At 39.2% G+C, this 23968-nt stretch overlaps 1 protein-coding gene and 1 long non-coding RNA gene across 7 annotated transcripts in view; one reads left to right on the top strand and one right to left on the bottom strand.

The window, feature by feature from the left end:
- The window catches only part of LOC309606018, a 182578-nt gene extending 164251 nt beyond the window's left edge, over positions 1-18327 (top strand). For all 4 annotated transcript variants that reach the window (XR_014231599.1, XR_014231600.1, XR_014231601.1 and 1 more), the window contains 3 exons: positions 1866-2032; positions 3878-4014; positions 5657-18327. This is a non-coding gene — a long non-coding RNA (uncharacterized lncRNA). The remainder of the gene's footprint in view (positions 1-1865; positions 2033-3877; positions 4015-5656) is intronic.
- Positions 1-23638, bottom strand: part of CCDC34 (coiled-coil domain containing 34) — a 37295-nt gene extending 13657 nt beyond the window's left edge. The window contains exons 1-3 of one of the 3 annotated variants that reach the window (XM_082342485.1): positions 23225-23638; positions 18337-18472; positions 4794-4901 (exon numbers count right to left, since the gene is read on the bottom strand). In XM_082342485.1, the coding sequence (XP_082198611.1) occupies positions 4794-4901; positions 18337-18472; positions 23225-23556 (576 nt within the window). In that variant the 5' untranslated portion in view covers positions 23557-23638. The remainder of the gene's footprint in view (positions 1-4793; positions 4902-18336; positions 18473-23224) is intronic. The other 2 variants (XM_082342483.1, XM_082342484.1) reach the window with 2 other exon arrangements.
- Positions 23639-23968: the final 330 nt, after the last annotated feature.

The following is a 23968-nucleotide window of genomic DNA, read 5'->3' as shown; positions in this document are numbered from 1 at the left end:
TCCACTTGCAGATGTGTTCTGAATGTTTTTGTGGGAGTAGGTGAGCTCCCTGTCCTACTCCTCCACCATCTTGATCCCCCAGCCTGTAACTGTATTTTGAGATAGGACTTTTAAAGAGGTAATCAAGTTCATAAAGGTGGGGCCCTAATCCAAAAGGACTGGTGTCCTTACAAAAGGAAGAAGAGACATCATGGATGGGCACGCACACAGAAAAGGCCATGTGAGGGTATGGAGAGAAGGCAGTCATCTGCAATCCAAAGAGAGAGGCTGCAAGAGAAACCAAACCTTACAGACACCTTCATTTTGGACTGTCAGCCTACAGATCTGTAAGAAAATAAATTTCTGTTGTTTAAGCCACTCAATCTGTGGTATTCAGTATTTTGTCACGACAGCCCTAGTAGACAAAGAGAATAAGCTTATGAAAAGATGGCAAATATCATTAGATCTCAGGAAAATGGAAATTAAAACAACAATGATATACTACTACACACTTAATAGAATGACAACGTTAAAAAGACTGAGAATCTGGCAAGGATGTGGCGCACTTGGAACTTTCAGACAATAGTGGCAGGAATGTAGAAATGGCACAAGCACTTTATAAGAAATTGCCGAACTGTTTTTTAAAGTTAAACACACACTTACCATACAACCCAGCAATTCAGTCCCTAGGCATTTAACCAAGAGCAATGAAAACAAGTATCCACAAAAAGACTTGTACATAAGTGGTCACAGAATTTTATTCATAATATCCCAAAACTGGAAGCAACCCAATTATCCATCAACTAGTGAATGGATAGACAATTTGTGGTATTCCACAGAATAGACTATCACTCAGCAATAAAAAGGAACAATCTTAATACATGAAATATCGGCAATTTTTAAAAACAAAAGAAGCCTGACACAAAGGAATATATATTGAATGATTCTACCTATAGGAAATTCTAGAAAAGGCAAATCTAGTCTACAGGAACAGAAAGCAGACTTATCCTTCCTTGGAGCTGGGGTTAGTTGGTGGGAAGCAGGGGCTGAATGCAAGGGAGCACAAGGTAACTATTTGGAGTGAAGGAAATGTTCTCTACCTTGACTATAATGTCGGTTTCACAGGTACATAAGCTTGTCAAACCTCATCAAACTTAAAATAGGTGTGTTTTATTGTATGTAAATTATTGCTCAATGAAGTTGATTTTAAAACATCAGACAGGCCCTCTGCAGCATTTAAACTACAGAAGAGAGGATAAAATGCCTTTAGTTAGCAAAAGGAGACCAGAGCAGACATTCAGAGAGAAGTACTGAGAGAGAGTAGCCAGCCACTAAGTGGCTTCAGATTTTCTGGCACTGCAGTTCTGTACCACACAGAGAATAACAATAAACCTTCTTTTTTTTTTTTTTTAAGATGATGGTGCCCTGAGAGAACCTTTGTTTCTTCAAACTAAAGGAAACTAACAAACCAACTGACTGACTACTCAAAGTTTCTGAATTTCTATTTTGGTTCCTTCAATAGTATCTGGCACATAATAAACGTGCTGAATGCATGAATGATGCACTGATGACAGTGTTATCAATCATACACTTTGCTGATTGGAATTAATGTTTTACATTAAAAAAGCAGTTCCATGGTTTAAAAAAACTTTAAAAATAAACATTTTTAATTCTCAAACAATGAAGGCAAATGCCCTTTTGCAAAATATGTGGTAACACACTGTAAAAAACAAATCTAAAAAATGAATTAGCATGGCAACACAAACGTCAGAGTACCAGCTGAGATAAGCCATTTATTTGAAAAGGATTTAACAATTTATAGCACAATATAAGAAATTAGCTTTGCTAATGGATACATAAATTCTTTTTGTCTGATTTTTTGATAGAACACAGTGAAAATGACTTAGAGAAAATAATGCCACAGATATATCTAAAATGTGAATGAAGCTGGAAGCAGCAGAGGACCACACACCATGAAATGTAAACAGAGGAGAAAAAAGCTAGATGCCAGACAGGAAGAGAAGAACCAGAAGAGCAGTCTCTACAAATAGAGGTAAGTATAACCAAGACTGAAATAAGAAATCTGATAGTTCTTAAGGCAAAAAAAAAAAAAAAAAATTAGAGTGATCAATTATTCCTTAATATGCACAGGAATTCTGCAGAATAAGTAAATTTCTCAAGGTTCATTTTTAAACTCTTCTCAACCTTATGGAATCTTGCTTTCGATAATTAGTGATTTATGTCAGGGCAAGCCACTTCCCTCCAAAAGAAAGAAATAATTTTTCTCAAATAATTGGATTAGATCTACTGCCACTAATTAAAACAGAGAATATATCATCTCTACATTCTTAGACAAACAACAACTATGTTTGATTAGCATGGTAAAATGAGCTTAATGGAGTCAGAAGATAAGAGAAGCTTTTAGAGGAGAGAGCATACTCTTCAATACATGCAAAACTTTTATTTTCTAGCTATAAACTTCAAAAAAGTATCACTCAAAGCTTGGTTGTAGTCACACAGGCTTATTTTGATTTTGGCATTTATTCACAAAGAACTCTTTCTTGTATTATGGGATGTAGCAAACTTAAAAAAAATAATTTACTTCTGAAGTAAAGAACAAATATATTTATGGTTACAACATACACATGCCTAGCCAATTTCCTTCTTATAATACTTAGATGAAGAAAGCTATGTCATCTTCAATTTACTGGAATTATTTACTAGGTACTATTATTAATACCACTAGGCATTACATTCAATAATAGTTAGGACCCAAAAGTTAGAAGTAAAACTTTTGTCTTACAACTTAAACAAACATTTGACTGAATTCATAAAATTGGATATTAATAATAAAAGTACCATTCTAAATGTGTAGAAAAATCACAACAGAAAACAAAGTGACAAGATAAATATTTTTAAAATTTCTAATTTGAGGTTTAATACAAGACTGTATTAAAACTGAAAGGAAAATGATACGTTTATTCATTCACTCATTTATTCCAAAAACAAATGCTTACTATATTACAAAGCATTATGTTAGTTAGATCTTGTAATCGATAAAAATATAAAAAATAACTCTTAAAAAAAACACAAATATCAAAAAAATCCTATCCTTAAGAGTCTTAAAATTACAAGGGGGGCTTCCCTGGTGGTGCAGTGGTTGAGAATCCACCTGCCAATGCAGGGGACATGGGTTCGAGCCCTGGTCCAGGAAGATCCCACATGCCGCGGAGCAACTAAGCCCGTGCGCCACAACTACTGAGCCTGCGCTCTAGAGTCCGCAAGCCACAACTACTGAAGCCCGCATGCCTAGAGCCCATGCTCCACAACAAGAGAAGCCACCACAATGAGAAGCCCCGCGCACCACAACAAAGAGTAGCCCCTGTGAGCCACAACTAGAAAAAAGCCTGAGTGCAGCAACAAAGACCCAACGCAGCCAAAAATAAATAAATTTATTAAAAAAAACAAAAAATTTACAAGGGAAGTAAAGACATGTGCATAATACAACTAGCAACAAAATATATCATATACTGCACTGTATTTTGTATAAAGTGATATAAATTAAACAAAGACTCAGAGAAGAAAAGAATTTCCAGCATGTGATCAGCTTCATGTAGGAAATACTTTGAGTTGGATAATAAAAGGAAAGGTAGGGTGGAAAATGTGATGAGATCCCATACTGAGGAGATAGATACCATATAAAAAAAAAAAAAGGAAGTGTTCTCAAAACTTCTCATGAACATATATTCCTAGGGGCTGGGAGCACAGTCCAAAGCCCAAGATTTCTTTGAAATCTACTGTGTATTTTAAAAATAATATAAAATTTATGTTCTACTCTATTAAATATCTGTGCTTGCTTTAACATAAAACTAACATTTTTCCTCTCAAAATTTTCCAGCAACACTAATACTCCAAGAAGATGGGCCATGCTTATCCTGAGTGTGCTCCCCAAAGATGCCAGTCAGAAGCCGACAGTATGGAATGAAGGGCAGCACAGGTGGAAGGAGATGTGGCTCGGAGAGCAGAGAGTAGAAGGTATTTAACCAGCCAGGCTAGAACAGTTCAAATGTTATTCAGAGGACAGTGGGGAATCATGAAAGATGTATTTTGAACTGAGGATGACACTTGACTTTTTGGCAAGATTAGTCTGGCAAGGACAAAGAGGATGAAATCATATTTTGGGGCATTTTTAAGCATCAGGTACTGATCTAGCTGCTGGGTAACTGAACAAAAAGGCAGAAATCCCTGCCCTTATGGGGCTTACATTTCAGTATGGGGAAATAAACAATAAATAAGTTGAAAAATGTAATGAGACCTGACAGGAAGAGATCACAAACAGGAGAGTGGTGACTGTAAAGGAAAGGTGAGGATGATTAGAAACAAAAGAATTCTGATTATGCCTAGGTGATTGAGATGAGAGTAGTACTAATATCAGAAATCAAGGAGTCAGAATGATGGTTCTATCAGAGGAGAATGGATAAAAATGGGTTGTTTTAGATTTGCAGGTCAAGAGGTGCCTACCGACCTAACAGATGAAAATCCAAGGTTCTGGGAGGTCAGGTCTGGAGACACAAACTTCATGACTACTTGCAGTCAGATACGAGTGGAAGCCACATGAGGGAAAAGGGAGAGAAGCAGAGAGCAAAGGGCAAAAGATCTGATAAATGTCCCTGAGGGGAGAAAAAAAAAATCAGGTCAGAGAAGAAAGAAAGAATCTAAGAGAAAATGAGAAAACATAGGTAATGACAAGGAGTAACAGGACGAAGACTTTGCAAAGGAGACGTCAGTATGTGTGTGCACTTTTTTCTCCTTACCTGTTCATTCTTTTTCTGAACCCATTCCTTGTGCTTTTCTTCAGCAATTATCTTTCTCTTTTCACGTTTTTCCACTTCTTTCTTTTTCTCTAGCTGTTGATTTAATTCCTGTGAATTTTATTCAAGCAAAAGGCAACATTTAATAGAAGTACTCAACCTCACATATTTTTTTTAAAAAGTCTGAGGTTAACCAAATTAAACAAGAATATAGTTTCCTTTATAGAAAATATACCATTAGTGACAATAACTAACTTACTTAAGCAACTAGTCTATGGTGAAAGGAAGGCATTGGTAAAAAGTGTAAGTCATTTTTTAGAAATGCAAATAATTGCTTGGCAGCAAAACACTAGTTTCTTAGACTAAACTTCAGCTAAATTACCCTCATTGAAATCAACTTTCCTACACATAAATTTTGGCATCACTGTACACTACTGGCAGAAGCTCAAGAAAATTGCAACTTTTTTACAGTTATAAAAAGCTTCTAGGTTCTTGATGAAGATAAAGGGTAGGAATTAAATAATCCCTAAATTAAACTTTTAATTCAGAGTTACACCAAAGAAGAAATGTAGGGAAAAAAAGGATCCAGATTTTTCTTTGCTGATTTTATAGCTGCTGGAGTGTAAAACAAAACCACATTCATATCCTAGATTATTTAACTGCCTTGCTGTCACTCGAATCTACACGTTTGGGCATTTCCTCAGGAGAAAGAATGTGGAAAGTATGGCCAAATAAAACTACAAGCTGAATGCCACCACTCTGTCACTCATCAGTTAAATTACTGCATTAGTTGAGAATGCTGTTCAAACTAGACTCCTAGGACTCTACTACCATAATTACTGGTTATTTTTTTTCTCTCTCCTTAGATACCAGAAATCGGATACTTTTATATGTCTTCCACTGGACCTCACTCCTCATCCCCATGCCTCCCTTTCCCAAGGACCTACCTACCTCAGCATGGGTGGCAGTGAGAAAGACAATTTTTCAACTCTCAGAGAATTCCACTGTGTTAAATGAAATGAAGATAAAACTTGACACCAAGAACATATCTTGTGTACTTGAGAACAACTGGTCTAAGAATACCTGTCTTCTGTGATCTCTCATCCTAAAATTCTGCTGCATCAGAAATAGCTTCCCTCACTCATTCAGTCTTCCAACTTTTAAACACTATATTCCCCCCATCCCCCCAAAGTAAAATATCCATCTTGGTTTTAAAAGGACTCTTCATTACCTCTGCAGCTGCTCTCCCTTGATTACTCACTTAATACTTTTTTTTTTTTTAAATGGAGCACTTACTATAAAGATAGCAAGAACTGAGATGCAGGGATGAAATTCTAGAAGTCTCTGATGTAATCTAATTCCATATACACAAAATAATGAAGTGCTGCATTGCGAGATACTGTGTAGAATAAGAGCTCAGAAAAGATAACGGAAAGGAAGGTAAGATGAAAGGAGAAAGAGTATGGTCCAGGGTAGTAAAAATGAGCACCATGAGAGGACCAGTGAGGAGATGGCTTGACTAGAACGGGGAGGGGAGGTGACTAGAAAGTCAGACTGTGGTACCAACTAGATGGAAGAAGGTCTTTTGAGACAGGCAGAGTAAATTAAACACTATGAAGCAGGAATACATAGCAAAAGGGATGATTTAAAACTCTTAATGATAAAGGTTGAAAACTGCATTTGAAGGGATCAGAACTATTACGAGGGAGACGGACTAGGAGGTTGCCACAGCACATGAGTTGGAAGGGGACAAAAGTCTGGACTTGTGTCACAAGACAAGGGGGACTATGTGCATGTGCATGACAGACTAGATATAGATTTGACAACCACATTTTCCAAAATAGTCCTAAATTTGATCATCAAGAAAAGTAATTATTTAAATATATAACTAAAGATAGGACTGGTTACATTTATGTACCCTTTAAGATTCTTCATATAATTAAACTCAAAAGTCAGAAAAAAAATCAGACATTGTATTCCTATTTTATGGTTCACAAATTTTAGTTAATGCTGACATAAGAGTTAAAGATGAAGGAAGGGTCAAAAGTAGCTAGAAAATGCTACCACTGACCCAAACAGTGCTCTAATCTCAGGATGTCTGTTCAAGTACTTTGCAACCTCAGAATATACATCACATTCTGAGAAACAACCCTCCCTTCCAAGGCTGGCCCCTCTCAGAATTTCCCACCCTAAATGCCTCCATCTTTTTGCCACCAAGGCCAGCCTCTTCCAGACACAGCTGGAGTCTTCTCTCACAAGGCCCCTATGTCATCTTCTGGTACACCACTGAATTTCAACAGAATTATATATCTTCCCACAGAGTAAACACTTGATTATAGAAAACCAAAATCCAAAGAGGATCCTAAACATGCATTTTTAATTTCAATAGCTTTTGCTGACTTCCAAAGAAAGTTTTACCACTAAAGGTAACAATCAGAAAAACTCAATATCTGAGTTCCACCAACTTTATATCCTGCCCTATTCCTTCTTTAAGGGCTGATGAATGAAAAGGCCAAAGCATGATGGTGAAAAAAAAACACCTGGATTATTCACAAATTAGATAATTTTTGATAATTTTTATAATTTAGAATAGACGATACTAAAATGTTAAAGCAAATGTTAAAAATTAAAATTAGCCAAAGGCCATAGAGAATTTAAGGCAGTCTGCTAAAGAATTTTTTTAAATAATAAAAATTTAAGTAAAATTTACATGCCCTACAAAACCAATATGCTAGCTTTTCACAATACTAATGTTCAATATTTACCACATTTTATCACCTCAACATAGTTACAAATGTAAAAAAAAATTGTAAGCATAATTTTGATGAGTTAAAATAATTTTTAACTCAATCTTACAGGGATATCTGAAACAAATCTAAATGTTGCTGAAATCAAATTTATGACGGGGGATGATCTTTTTAATGACCCAATTACCTTTAAATTTTCCTTCAAGATTTCAAGGAAGAATATAAGAAAGCCAGGGTAAATTTAAAATTAAATACTAAGTCTGACCCCTTTATTTCTAAAATGCATCTTGGTATTGTAGAAAAAAACACTTATTAAATTGGAAGTCAAAAAAACTAGGATCCAGGCCCAGCTTTGCCACTAACTGAAAAAACCTTGGCAAAGCTACTCTCTGGCCCTCATGTTTTAATAGGGATCTGAGATGAATTGTTCCTTGTGGTTAAAAATCTGTGCTTTTAATGATATGATTTATAAATAAATTAGAGAATACAGTAAATAAGGACAGAAAATAAGGAAAACATGACTTAGAAAATAAAACAAAGGGAAAGGCATGAAAAAAATGTGAATACCGCAATAGCTCAAAATAAGTTTATACCAAAGTGAGTAGTTTACCCATATGTTATGATATCCCTGGCATAACTGATATGGTTAAGACTCATGCTAAACTATTTTAACTGCTTCAGAGTTAAGTAATGACAGATATAAGAAATGTCCAATTACTAAATATATGAAAAGGTTTAAATCATTCAATTATACTCTGCTACCTGCTTAATCATTGAGGTGGGGACTTTATATTCATTATTTTAATCTGTTCTCAAAATAAATCTTCAGTAGTTATTATCATCTCCTTTAACACGTAACAACAACTAACTTTTACTAAGTGCTTCCTATATAATAGGCCACATCCTGCTGTTCACTTAGTCCCCAAAACACTATGAGGTGAATGTTATTCTCCCCTTTCACTGATAATCCAGGCAGAGAGAGGTTAAAGATCCAAGGTCTCAGTTTTGAATCCAGGATGTATGACTCAAGAACTTATGCTTTTAACCTCTCTACTACTGCCTCTCTAACATCTGGCTTATAGATGAAGAGACTGAGGCTCAGAGAAGTTAAGTAACTTTTCCAAGATCACAGATTTAGAACAGCAAGACTAGAATTTGAGCCTAGTTCCATGTTACTCCAAAGCCCAGGGTTCCTTATAATTTAGTGTAATTTAACTAACTTTATGGTAATGCTGACTCTAAAAATGACTTGAAGTGACCCTCCTTTTCTTAGTGTAACAAGTGACTTCTAGTGAGGCTGGAGATAAAGCTAAATACCATAAACTGAGCTCCACAATACCACTGATTCACTAGATCAGTGTTTTCCAAACTGTGAGTCTAAAACCAATGTCTGGGTTATGACTAGCCTTTAAAAAAAAAAGAAAAGAAAGAAAAATTAGAATAGAATAGAATATTGCCAGGTTCTGCACAAAATTAAGATATTTCAGATACATATGTAAGCAGGCATTACATATATGTATGCATTTGTGTGTGACATGAAGCAAAGTAGATTTCTCACTGTGAACAAATATTTTGAAAGTTACTAAACTAAATAATGGAATTAGTAATGTTAAAACTTGAGGTTGAAGTAAGAGAAGTAAGAGTCTGGGGTCTCAACAACACACTAATTCTGAAAATAAATGTAAAAGTATTTAGAAGGCTATGACCAAAGAGAGTGGCCAAGACGATGGAGGAGAGAGACCCTGAGCTCACCTCCTCTCAAAAGCACAACCAAAAAATCACAACTATCTACAGAACAACAATCAATGAAAAAGACTGGAACCTACCAGAAAAGATCTTCTACCACTAGAGACATAAAGAAGGAACCACAATGACGGGTAGGAGGGACAGACTCACATTACCCGCAAGGGTGGGCAACCCACAAAGTAGAGAATAAATACAATGCAGAGGCTCTCCCACAGGAATGAGAGTTCTGAGCCCCAGGTGAGGCTCCCCAGCCCTGGGGTCCAGCACTGGGAATACGAGTTCCCAGAGCATTTGGCTTTGAAGGTCAGCGGGGCTTAACTGCAGGAGACCCACAGAATTGGGGGAAAAGAGATTTCAAACTTAAAGGGTGCATACAAAATATTATGCATACTGGGACCCAGGGCAAAAGCAGTAATTTGATAGGAGCCTGGGCCAGACCTACCTACTGGTTTTGGAGAGTCTCCTAGGGAGGCATGAGGTGGCTGCGACACACCCTGGGGACGTGGACACTGGTGACATGCACATTTGAGGGCATTCAGCTGTGTGAGCTGATGGAGGCTGCCATCTTGGCTCACTATCACCGAGACCTGGACCCACCCAAAACCCTGTAGGTGCCAGTGCTGGGATGCCTCCGGCCAAACAACTAACTGAACAGAGACACAGCCTCACCTACCAACAGACAGGCTGCCTAAAGACTTCCTGAACAAACAGCCACCTCCAGACAAGGCCCTAAACACAGCTTTCCCCATCAGAGGGCCAAGACCCAGCTTTACCCACGAGTGGGCAGGCACCAGCCCTTCCCACCAGAAAGCCTGCACAAGCTTCCGGACCACCTCATCCACCAGGGGGCAGACCAGAAGCAAGAAAACTACAATACCACAGCTCGCACACCGAGTCCAGCAAGAGCAGGCCAGGCCCTACTCTGGGACCGCCTGGGCCCTGGCCCTGCCCACTAGAAGGCTAACACAACCTTTGGGACACCCTGGGATACCCAGGGATACCACAGTTGGGATCACAGTTGGGATACCCAACTGTGTCAGGAACCAGCCCCCCAACACCAGATTTAAAACAAGCTCTGGGATCCCTGGGCCCTGAAGCCAGGCTCCAGGACCCAGCTCTGCCAGTAGTCCTGCACTAACTCCAGGATTTGGCTTCACCTGCCAGTAGGTGGGCAACACTCCAGAGTCTTCAGGATCCTGACTCCAGCCACCAGTGAGCCAGCACTACCCCCAGGACCCCTTAAGGTTCTGCAACAGCTGCCTCACGACCAGGCCCCACTAAACAACAGCCAGCAGAGTTCACATAAGGCAGTGCCTGGCAACCAAATAGACTAGTGGCCAACCAAGCCTACTAGACCACCCACACAGTCAGCCTGCCAGAACAGAAGGACCCATGAAGGCATATAGCTTGGGTGACGAGACAGAAGTGCACTGCCGGAACACATAGGACGTCTCCTATAGAAGACTACTTCTGCAAGGTCGAGAAAGGTAACTACCCTGCCACATACGTAAAAATACAAATACCAACACAGACAGCAAATGAATATGTTCCAGATGAAGAAACAAGATAAAACCCAAAAAGAACTAAGTGAAGTGGAGATAGGCAATCTACCTGAGAAAGAGTTCAGAGTAATGATCATAAAGATGAGGAAAGAACTTGAGAGGAGAATGGATGCCAGAGCGAGAAGTTAGAAGTTTTTAACAAAGAATTAGAAAATATAAAGAACAGCCAAACAGAGATGAATACAATAACTGAAATGAAAAATACCCTAGAAGGAATCAATAGTAGACTAAATGAGGCAGAAGAACGGATCAGTGAGCTAGAAGATAGAGTAGTAGAAATCACTGCCACTGAAGAGAAAACAGAATGAAAACAAATGAGGACAGTATAAGAGACATCTGGGACAACATCAAGCATACAAATACTTGCATTATAGGGGTGACAGAAGGATAAGAGAGAGAGAAAGGGCCAGAGAAAATACTGAAAGACATAATAGCTGAAAACTCCCCTGACCTGGGAAAGGAGAATGTTACCCAAGGCCAGGAAGCAGAGTGTCCCATACAGGATGAACCTAAAGACGAACACACCAAGACACACTGTAACCAAAATGAGAAAAATTAAAGATAAAGAGAGAATATTAAAAGCAGCTAGGGAAAAGCAACAAATAACATACAAGAGAACTCCCTTAAGGCTATCCACTGAGTTTTCAGCAGAAATTCTGCAGGCCAGAAGGGAGTGGCATGATATATTTAAAGTGATGAAAGGGAAAAACCTACAACCAAGAATGCTCTACCCAGCGAGGCTCTCATTCAGATTAGATGGAGAAATCAAAAACTTTTCAGACAAGCAAAAGCTAAAAGAATTCAGCACCACCAAACCAGTGTTACAACAAATGTAAAAGAAACTTCTCTAGGCGAAAAAAAAAGGCCACAACTAGAAACAAGAAAATTACAAAATGAAAAAGCTCCCTGGTAAAGGCAAACATACAGTAAAGGTAGGAAAATATCCACACACAAACATGATATCAAAACCAGCAATCGTGAGAAGAAATTACAAATGCAAGATATTGGAAATGCATTTGAAATTAAGAGACCAGCAACTTAAACCTTGTGTATACATACAGAATGCTATATCAAAGCCTCATGGGAACCACTAACAAAAAATCTACAACAGATACACACACAAAATAGAGAAAGTAACCAAACACACCTCTAAAGATAGTCATCAAATCAGGAGAAGAGAACAAAAGAGAAAGGGAAGAAAAAAACCTACAAAAACAAATCCTAAACAATTAACAAGATGGCAAGAAGAACATACATATTGATAATTACATTAAATGCAGATGAACTAAATGCTCCAACCAAAAGACACAGACTGGCTGAATGCATACAAAAACAAGACCCATATATGTGCTGTCTACAAGAGACCCACTTCAGATCTAGGGACACACACAGACTAAAAGTGAGGGGATGGAAAAAGGTATTCCATGCAAACGGAAATCAAAAGAAAGCTGTAGCAGCAAAACTCATATCAGACAAAATAGACTTTAAGATAAAGACTGTTACAAGAGACAAGGACACTACATAATGATCAAGGGATCAATCCACGAAGAAGATATAACAATGGTAAATATATATGCACCCAACACAGGAGCACCACAATATATAAGGCAACTGGTAACAGCCATAAAAGGAGAAATCGACAGGAACACAATAATAGTAGGGGACTTTAAAATCCCACTTACATCACTGGACAGATCATCCAGACAGAAAATCAGTAAGGAAACACGGGCCTTAAATGACACTTTAGACCGGATAGACTTAATTGATATTTATAGAACATTCCATCGAGAGCAGCAGACTACATATTCTTCTCAAGTGCACATGGAACATTCTCCAGGACAGATCACATGCTGGGCCACAAAGCAAACCTTGGTAAATTTAAGAAAGCTGAAATCATATCAATCATCTTTTCTGACCACAACACTATGAGATGAGAAATCAACTGCAAGAACAAAAAGTGTAAAAAACACAAACATGTGGAGGCTAAGCAATATGTTACTCAACATAGATCACTGAAGAAATTAAAGAGGAAATAAAAAAAAAAAACCTAGAGACAAACAAAAATGAAAACACAATGATCCAAAAGCTTTGAGATGTAACAAAAGCAGTTCTAAGAGGAAAGTTTATGTCAATACAATCTTACCTCAGGAAACAAGAAAATCTCAAATAAACAACCTAACCTTACACCTAAAGCAACTAGAGAAAGAAGAACAAACAAAACCCAAAGTTAGTAGAAGGAAAGAAATCATAAAGATCAGAGCATAAATAAAGGAAATAGACACAAAGAAAACAATAGAAAAGATCAATGAAAGTAAAAACTGGTTCTCTGAAAAGATAAACAAAATTGATAAACCTTTAGCCAGACTCATCAAGAAAAAAAGGGAGAGGGCTGAAATTAATAAAATTAGAAATGAAAATGAGAAGCTACAACTGACACCACAGAAATACAAAGGATCATAAGAGACTACTACAAGCAACTGTATGTCAATAAATGGACAACCTAGAAGAAATGGACAAACTCTTAGAAAGGTACAATCTTCCAAGACTGAACCAGAAGAAATAGAAAATATGAACAGACCAATCACAAGTACTGAAACTGAAACTGTGATTAAAAAATTCCCAACAAACAGAAGTCCGGACCAGATGACTTCACAGGTGAATTTTATAAAACATTTAGAGAAGAGTTAACACCTATCCTTCTGAAGCTATTCCAAAAAAAACTGGAGAGAAAGGAACACTCCCAAACTCATTCTATGAGGCCACCATCACCCTGATACCAAAACCAGACAATGATACCACAAAAAAAGAAAATTACAGGCCAGTATCACTGATGAACATAGATGCAAAAATCCTCAACAAAATACTAGCAAACAGAATCCAACAATACATTAAAAGGATCATACACCACGATCAAGTGGAATTTATCCCAGGGATGCAAGGATTCTTCAATATCCACAAATCAATCAGTGTGATACACCACATTAACAAATTGAAGACTAACAACCGTATCACCATCTCAATAGATGCAGAAAAAACATTTGACAAAATTCTACACCCATTTATGATAAAAACTCTTCAGAAAGTGGGCTTAGAGGGAACCTACCTCAACAAACTAAAGGCCATATATGATAAACCCACAGCTAACATCATACTCAATGGTGAAAAGCTGAAAGCATTTCTTCTAGGATTTAGGAATAAGACAAGGATGTCCACGTCGCCACTTTTATTCAGCATAGTTCTGGAAGTCCCAGCCACAGCAATCAGAGAAGAAAAAGAAATAAGAGGAATCCAAATTGGAAAAGAAGAAGTGAAACGGTCACTGTTTGCAGATGACATGATACTACACATAGAAAATCCTAATGATGCTATCAGAAAACTACTAGAGCTCATCAATGAATTCAGTAAATTGCAGGATACAAAATTAATACACAGAAATCTGCTGCATGTCTATACACTAACAATGAAAGAGCAGAAAGAGAAATTAAGGAAACAATTTCATTTACCATCACATCAAAAAGAGTAAAATACCTAGGAATAAACCTACCTAAGGAGCCAAAAGACCTGTACTCAGAAAACTATAAGACCTTGATGAAAGAAACCGAAGACGACACACACAGATGGAAAGATATACCATGTTCCTGGATTGGAAGAATCAATATTGTCTAAATGACTACACTACCCAAGGCAATCTACAGATTCAGTGTAATCCCTATCAAATTACCAATGGCATTTTTCATAGAACTAGAACAAAAGAATCTTAAAATTTGTAAGGAAATACAAAAGACCCCAAATAGCCAAAAGACCCCAATAGCAGTCCTGAGAAAGAAAAACAGTGCAAGAGGAAATCTGGTTCCCTGACTTAAGGCTATACTACAAAGCTACAGTAATCAAAACAGTATGGTATTGGTGCAAAAACCAGAAATATAGTTCAATGGAACAGGATAGAAAGCCCAGAAATAAACCCACGCACCTATGGTCAATCAATCTTTGACAAAACAGGCAAGAATATACAATGGAGAAAAGACAGTCTCTTCAATAAGTGGTGCTGGGAAAACTGGACAGCTACATGTAAATGAATAATATTAGACTATTCTCTAACACCATATACAAAAATGAACTCAAAATGGATTAAAGCCCAAAATGTAAAGCCAGATACTATAAAACTCTTAGAGGAAAACATAGGCAGAACACTCTTTGACATAAACTGCAGCAATATTTTTTTGGATCTGTCTTTTATAGTAATGGAAATAAAAGCAAAAACAAATAAATGGGACCTAATTAAACTTAAAAGCTTATATAAACAGCAAAGGAAACCACAAACAAAATGAAAAGACAACCTATGGAATGGGAGAAAACATTTGCAAATGATACAACGAACAAGGGATTAATTTCCAAAATATACAAAAAGCTCATACAGCTTAATATCAAAAAAAACAAACAACAGAATCAAAAAATAGGCAGAAAATGTAAATAGACATTTCTCCAAAGACATACAGATGGCCCACAGGCACATGAAAAGATGCTCAACATCGCTAATTACAGAGAAATGCAAATCAAAACTACAATAAACTATCATCTCATGCTGGTCAGAATGGCCATCATCACAAATAATCTACAAATAATAAATGGTGGAGAGGGTGAGGAGGAAAGGGAACCCTCCTACACTGTTGGTGGGAATATAAATTGGTGTACCCACTATGGAGAACAGTATGGAGGTTCCTTAAAAAATTAAAAATTGAGTTACCCTATGATCCAACAATTCCACTCCTGGGTATATATCCAGAACAGATGAAAACTCTAATTTGAAAAGATACATGCATCCCAATGTTCACAGCACCACTATTTCAAACAGCCAAGACATGGAAGCAACCTAAATGTTCATCAACAGATGAATGGATAAAAAAGATGTGGGATATACACACACACACACACACACACACACAATGGACTATTGCTCAGCCATAAAAATGAATGAAATAATGCCATTTGTAGCAACATGGATGGACCTAGAAATTATCAGACTGAAGTAAGTCAGACTGAGAAAGATAAATATCATATGGTATCACTTATATGTGGAATCTACAAAAATGATACAAATGAATGTATTTACAAAGCAGAAATAGACTCACAGACATAGAAAACAAACTTACGGTTACCAAAGGGGAAAGATGGGGGAGGGAAAAATTAGGAGCTTGGGATTAACAGATACACACTACTGTATATAAAATACATAAGCAACAAGGATTTACTGTATAGCACAGGTAACTATATTCAGTATCTTGTAATAACCTATAATGGAAAAGAATCTGAAAATGTGTATATATATGTGTGCATATGTATATATAAAACTGAATCAGCTTGCTATACATCTGAAACTAATACAACATTGTAAATCAACCATAATTCAATAAAAAAGAGAAAGAAAAAGACTGTGACTAGCAATGATATCAACAACAATACCAATAAAAACACCAGCCACCTTTATAATTTGTCTCATTTAATCCTCTAAACCAGGGGTCCCCCAACCCCTGGGCTGTGGACTAGTACTGGTCCGCGGCCTGTTAGGAACCGGGCGCAACAGCAGGAGGTGAGTGGTGGGCGAGTGAGCAAAGCTTCATCTGCCGCTCTCTATCGCTCGCATTACCGCCTGCACCATCCCCCCCTCCCCAAATCCGTGGAAAAACTGTCTTCCATGAAACTGGCCCCTGGTGCCAAAAAGGCTGGGGACCGCTGCTCTAAAAAACCCTGTGACCAGATAGCATTATTTTATCCTTACTGTAGAGATGAGGAAATGGAAGTGTAAAAGTTTAAATAAGCCTGCCTGACATCAAGCCATAAGGTCTTTCTCAAGTCCTGTGCCCTTCTAAGTAGAAACAAGTACTACTGTGTACTTTTCCAGGAATAAATTTGTATTTAGAATACAAAGTACACTGCAATAGGGAAATTGCAGAATGTACTGGTTTCTACAATCATTTGAATCATGCCAAGACTGCCTACCTGGCTAGAAAGCCATCACAGAAAGAACAACTAGTTTCAAAACTGAAATGGAAAATTTACTCCAAGAAGATCATGGAGGGCAAAGTTTCAATTCCAAGGATTTTACAGTAACAGGGATAGTAACAGATTAGAGTAAACTTAAATATGCAACAATAGTGAACTGGTTAACTATATTCTATTATATATTCAATACATTCTAAATATATTTTAATAATCTTAGCCATTTTTAAGTGATGCTATAAAAATATTTAATGATACAGAAACATATTAATAATGCAATAAGCAGAAAAAAGCAGGTTACAAAAGAGTGATCCTATTTATTAAAAACAAGACATATCCCTCACCACTCAAATCTACCTGGTTTCTGTGTCTGGATAGAGAGAATTCAGTTGGTCTAGATACTGGAGGATGTCAAACTATCCAAATCTATTTGGCTGCTAGGTTCTAAACAGCAAATGATAAGAGTTCAAAGAATGACGGATTCATGTGAAAATGTATCTCAAACTATTTTTTGAGTTTGGACAGAGTTCAGAGAGAATCACAAATACAAAAATGTCCACAAGTGAGGCAGGGAGGCAAAGAGAAACTGAAAAAACCTGAAAGCCCAGAAGATTCCCATCTCCCAGCACAAACTCACTCTGGGGCACATGCTCTGAGTGATATGGGGGTAGATTTCCAGCCTCTACTTCAATTTTTATTTCTCTTAAAAATTTTACCAAGTATATGCAGCTGACTTTAGTTAAATGTACATATGGTGACACTATATGAATATACATTTGCACATATGTTTTTTAAAATTTACATAGAAGAAAATGTGGAAGGCTATATGCCATAATATTAAGAATAGTTATGGGGACTTCCCTGGTGGCGCAGTGGCTGGGAGTCTGCCTGCCAATGCAGGGGACACAGGTTCGAGCCCTGGTCCGGGAAGATCCCACATGCCGCGGAGCAACTAAGCCCGTGCGCCACAACTACTGAGCCTGCGCTCTAGAGCCCGCGTGCCACAACTACTGAAGCCCACGTGCCTAGAACCCATGCTCCATCCGCAACAAGAGAAGCCACTGCAAGAAGAAGCCTGCGCACCGCAACAAAGAGTAGCCCCCGCTTACCACAACTAGAAAAAGCCCAAGTGCAGCAATGAAGATTCATTGCAGCCAAAAATAAATAAATAAATTTATTTAAAAAACAAAAACAAAAACAAACCATAGTTATCTTCAGGGGACAATTTTCATTTTCCCCTGAAAATATTATAAATAAAATAAAATTTCATAGAGATTTTCATTTTCCTAATTATGCTTAGCTGTATTTTCCAAATGTTCTTATAATGAACATGTATTATTTCTCCAGTAAGTTATTAATATCAATATAGCAAACTGATACAAGAAAATGCGAAAAGTCTGTTGTGAGGGATAATAACACTAACATTTTAATTTCGACAGCAGCTCTACTTTGTGAGCTCATGGATTAAATAGAAAGAATACTGTCTAGTTTTACCTCTAGAGCCTTCTGTTGCAGACGGTCACGTTCTACTTTTTCTTTGCCAACAAACCACACTTCCCACGGTGTCAGGCTGCTTTCTGGTAACTGCACCTGTTTCTGTTCTTCTTGGTTATCTTCGGATCCAACCACACTATTGCAAAAGAGAGGATACTACAGCACTTGTACTCAAAACTCTTTGGCTTAGCAGTCAAAATCACTTAGCTGTACAATGAAAGGAGAATTCCACGACATATTTACAATACTGTGATTTTTATATATAAATATGCTGAATTAATCATATATAAATATACACTTGAAAAACCATGAACAGAAAGTCCAATGTTTGAATTAGTTTATCCTTCAGACTGCCTTTGAATTCTCTCATCTTCTAAAATCACACCCAGTCCATTTGCCTCAATTACAACAATTTTTTTTATTCTTAAAAATCTTATATCTGGACTACTAATTACAACACATGATTCTAACCAGATCCTGAAGCAGACTTTTCCCTTTTCCTCCTTTAAATATTTCACGAAGGGAAGAATACATACCTACATAGTGAGGATGGTAAAGCTAATGTGGTAACAATTAAGGTTTTGGTGTGAAGGGTAGACAGAGTTCTTTACACTCTCAACTTTTCTGTAAGTTTGAAATTGTTTTGAAATAAAAAGGTATCAAAAATATATGGTCCTTGTATTCTTTCGTGTTTTGGGGGACTCCCTTTTGCCAGTTCTCGGGTAGGGTGTCCACAGCTCCCCAGAGTTGGGTTACCTCCTACCATAGTCTCCACCACGAACCTCTGTCCGTCTGTCTCTTCTGGGTATGTGGAAAAGTAAGCACTCACTCAAGCTCAAAAGAAGAGGGGAGGAGAAGTACTGCGAGTACATATGTACATAAAGAACACAGTGCCTTGGCCAGATACACAAGCCCCATAAAACAGAAAAAGCTGAACCATGAGCGCCCATGGAAAGAAAGCTTGTTCAGGACCCGAGGCAGCTCCAAACACTATGTTATTATAGACTCAGCCCCTCTTTGTCTCTAACATTCCTGCTTCAGGCAACCAATTGCCTCACCCACTGCCACGCTCAGCTTTTTCTGCCTTGTAGCTTCCATTTACTGGGTTTTTTCTGCTATTTCTTCATTCATCCATGTCATTATGGAATTTGTATTCTAGTGGGAAAGGAACACTGTTGATGTGTCATTTATTTCCCATACATCGTTCCTTCTCAGTCTTGCAGACCACCTCATCCTCCCATAGCTTCAACTGTCACTAGGTGTTGATGAGGCCTGGATCAGGCATTCCTCAGCTCCAATCTTTCATTTTCAACCATTTGATAGACAGCTCCACTTAAATACCAAACTCAGTCAGTCTAAAGCAAGTCTAATCATCTACCACCCACTCACCACCCGCCCCGGCAAGAAGAATCTCACTCCTCCTCTTATAATCCTACCTCGGTGAAGAGTGCCAACATCCACCCAGTCAGCCAAGCCAGAAGCCACATCTCTGACTCCTGCTCCCCATCCACATCTGGTACCTCTAGGTCCCACACCCATATAATAACCTCATCCCGTCTATTTTACTTCTTTCAGTTTTCTCAAGCCATTCTTCTCTTCTACAACCTCACAACTGCTGTCTGGTCATAACTGGCCTTTCTCCCTCCATTTCAAACTATTCTCCACTGTTGCCAGATTCATCCTTCAAACGCATCCTTCCGACACATCACTCCCCATCTCAAAATTCTTCAGTGCTCCTCTGCCCACAGGATGAAATCCACACTCCATAGCCTGACACCCATGAATCGGCCCTGCTTATCTTCCAGCTTCTTCTTCCACCAATAGCTGACCTGGAGTCTACATTTCAGTCTTATTGAACTTAGGCACGTTGATGAATATGCCACGCCCTTGTGCTCTGCAGCTTTGCTTAAAATTCTGAAATTCTTTTCCTCCACCTCCACACACGGCCAAAGTAAGAGTTTAGATTTGGGAGTAAAACATTTCGGTGAATCTCTACCTGCTGCTTCCTAGCTATGTACATGTTTTAACCTCTTTAAGCCTCTGTTTCTCATCTGTTAAGTGGAGAAAATAGTAGTGGCTACCTCACAGGTACTGTGGCATGAACAATCCACACTAAAGCACGTAGCTCAGTTCCGGGCACTCAGGAAGCATTTGGAACGTGTCAGTTAGTAGTACTAGGAGGAGTATAGCTAATGCCTACTCTCCCTTTAAGATTTAACTCAGGTTTTAATCTTTATTGCCTCATTCTGCAAAAAATCTGGACTTGGTGCCTTAGGCTTTCTGTCACTTGTCCATCTCTGCCAGAAACCATGAATTCCTAACAGACGGAAAACATGTCTTAACTCATTTTTTATTTCAAGAGTCTAGCTTAGAGCCTAGAATATAGTAGCCTCCTGAGAAATGTTTGTTGAAAGAAGAAATCAGTGAGATCAGTGTTTTCTTTTTAAAATGACACTTTAAATATTACATTTCTTGCCTCATCAGTTTTAACAAATATATTCAAAATGTGTGGCATATATACTACAGCTCTACTCATAATCAAGAGAGGCTTGATAAGCAGCTGTTTATGACCAAGACGTTTATTAAGGCACGGGTTTCCTAATGGGTTTCCAGGATAAAGCTGAACAAACAGCAGGCCCAATGCATATTATAAAAGACTCCAGGAAAATATTTCTCATTATCTTGTCTGAAGTCACCTGTGAGCTTTATCTCAGTGCTATCCAACACACTTGAAGGTCAGTGCATCCTCTAAGCACAGCTCTATACACCTAAAATACCTGCAGCTCAACCCCATCACATGCAGCTGGTGCCTGAGTCTATCCCAAAAAAGCCTCAACCCTATTAGTTTTGCCACAGTCAGATCCCTGTGGCAGGTGAAGGATGGAAAAAAAAAAAAAAAAGGCATAAAATTCCACTCTCTGGTCCACAAGAGGCTGCTCACCGCCCAGAACTGTGGCTGGACTACGGCTCAGGCACCTGCTCTCTTCATCCCATCACCCCCAAACTGCCAGGGCACCAACTAAAGGCCAGAGGTAGGGAGGAGGAACAAGGCAATGTTCTAAACACTTCTCTTTCCTGAAAAGAAGTGCTGGGTTTTCTGAAGCATTTGAAAACAATCACCACAACTATCTGTTCTCTAGGAGGTGGGAAATAGGCATTCCTTCAGCACATGTTTATTGAACACCTAATAAGCATCTGACACTTGCCACACACAGGCTTGACAATTCCTGCATTCTCTCCAGACCACATCTTACCTACCGCCTTGATTCAGAGGGGATGAACTGTGATAAGGAAGACAGCTATGGCCCTGGGGTGTTACCAGCTCACTCGGGCTTTGGCCGAGGTTTGACATAAATATGACTGGCTCCTCTTGTAGTGAGCTCCATTTGGTCAGGGCTTTGGCTCTTGGAAGCTAATGCAAGGTCCCAGTAGCTGAGCTGTAGTTTTGATGGCCATCATTCCTTGGGTTGCTAAATTGTCTACATTGCTTAGTCCTGCTGATTAGGCTTAGAAGGTATTTTCCAAAGCCTTAACATTTATTTTAAAAATCATTGAGACCAACTCAATCCTGAAGAATCTGTACAAAGGCCCACATGAAAATGGACTCCTGAAACTGTTTCTTGTTGTTACAACCAGTCTGGACAAGTGAATTGCTTGGTTACTCTTACTGATCTCCATTCCTACCAAAGTACTAATGTTTACTTTTCATTCTTAAGAGACTCACTGTTGTAACTGTGTATGTGAGTCACTTCATATGGTTCCATATTCCATTTACTCATTCTTTGTATGCATGTCTTATAGCAAAGGGGTTTAACTGGTTGCTTACACATAAAGCATGGGTTCTTTGGTCTGTATTTCTTAGATCTCCTGTATTGTGCCTTGTGCAGCTTGACAATCAGAAACTTGTAAATGTTTCCTTTACATGACATAATGAGTCTACCTCAGAATGGACCTCCATCACTAAGTCTGTCCCAGAAAAAGATATTCCTGCAGGGATAGGCCCATTGCTCCTATTTCTTTATGCCCAACAACAGGCACGTAGCATAGGAAAGAGAAAACATGATCAATATACCTTGGGACTAGGCCCAGCTTTGCTAATAACTAGGTGTATGCCTTTGAATTAGACTTTTCATTTGTATTCTGAGCCAGTTTTGTTACCTGTAAAATGAGTGGCTGGATGTAGGCTTTAATTCCATGAGAGTAGAGACAATGCCTATCTTGTTTATGGGCCCCATATGGCACAAACTAAATGTTTGCCTAATGAACTGCAAAAATAAATAAATTAAGGTGGCTTTAATAATCCCTTTGATTCTAACATTCTCTGATTCAATGACTTCTTTTCTACTGTTAAGTGCTCAGAGCAGACCCAACATTGTCTCTGGATGCTGAAGTTGACATTGCTAGCCTCCAACCTTCAGCTCTTAATCTATGACGTAAAAAGTATACTGCTTACTAAAACATACTTCACTGACAATCAGATTTTTTTCAAAATAGCTCCAGGTATCACTAAGGTGCAGTAAACCACATTTTGGTGTTAAGGGTTTGGACAAGAGTTCTAGTGTCCCCAGTCTGTTTTCTGAGTTTTCATAAAACTCCTGAAATTGTAGCAAGATTTTATGTTTAAGACTAGGTGCGTTTCTCTGGGGAGCGAGACTGTAGGAATCATCACATTCTCAGGAAAAAGGATTAAGAACGATGATAAATCTGTGGTCACGTGTAAGAACCGGCCCAGACTCTATGTGCCAAAAGGAGCAGCACCTGTAGATGCAGGTGCCCGTGCAGCCTTTGAGCGGGAAGACAAGAGGGTGTTTGGCCGCCAGAAGAAAGTACTTAGAAGGGTCTAAGGAATCTTGAGAGGGGCTGAATCGGCCGGCGGCCTCGGGTTTACCTGGAGCACCCCTGTAACTCCATTCCTCTCAGGCTCTCCACCTTGGCCTCTGAGTCATGAGCATCTTCGTCCACATCTACCTCCTCCTCCCCGTCACCGTCGTCGTCGTCAAACGGGAAGCTCTGGTGGCCGAGGGGAGACAACAGCGACATGGTGGAACAGCCGCAGCTCAGCGGCGGCGACAGCGAGCGCACCTCTACCGCCTCTAGCCCCTGCCCCCGGGCGCCCGCCATGAGGACGGAGAAGGAGCCCGAGGAGGGCCGAGGCCTGGACCTGCAGTCGGCCAAGAACCGGGAGTCGGGAAGGGGCCCCCACCGCCCCACAGCCCACATGGAGCCCGCCAAGTTCAAACCGGCAAGGCGGCGGCGGCGGGGACGTGCTCTCCCAGCAGGCCCCGCGCGCGGCGGCGTGGCCAATCCGGGCGGGCGCTGACTTCGCGTTGCCATGGCGACGCGTAGAGGCCGCCTGGGCTTTGTCCAGCTCTGTGGACGGCGGCTTCCTGCGCTCTGCAGTCTCTTGGCCGCCCTCCTTCCTCCCCTGCCTGGACCTGCGCTGCTTCTTCTGACTTAACCCCGCGCTCCGCTCACGGATAAGGTCCCGCTCCCGGCTGACAGCTTGGAGGGCCCGTCCCTTGTTTGCTCTGGTTCATTTGGTACAGGAAATGTGCTATCACTGAGTAAGGCAGATTCTTTTGGGGGGAAAAAGCAGAAGCCAAAACTAACCCCGTATCATTGCAAGGTCAGG

The sequence above is a fragment of the Balaenoptera borealis genome (genome assembly GCF_965194805.1).
Source record: "Balaenoptera borealis genome assembly, chromosome: 11".
NCBI classification, from domain to species: domain Eukaryota; kingdom Metazoa; phylum Chordata; class Mammalia; order Artiodactyla; family Balaenopteridae; genus Balaenoptera; species Balaenoptera borealis.
Note: the sequence above shows the minus strand (reverse complement) of the source record. Positions and strands in the feature narration are given on the sequence as shown.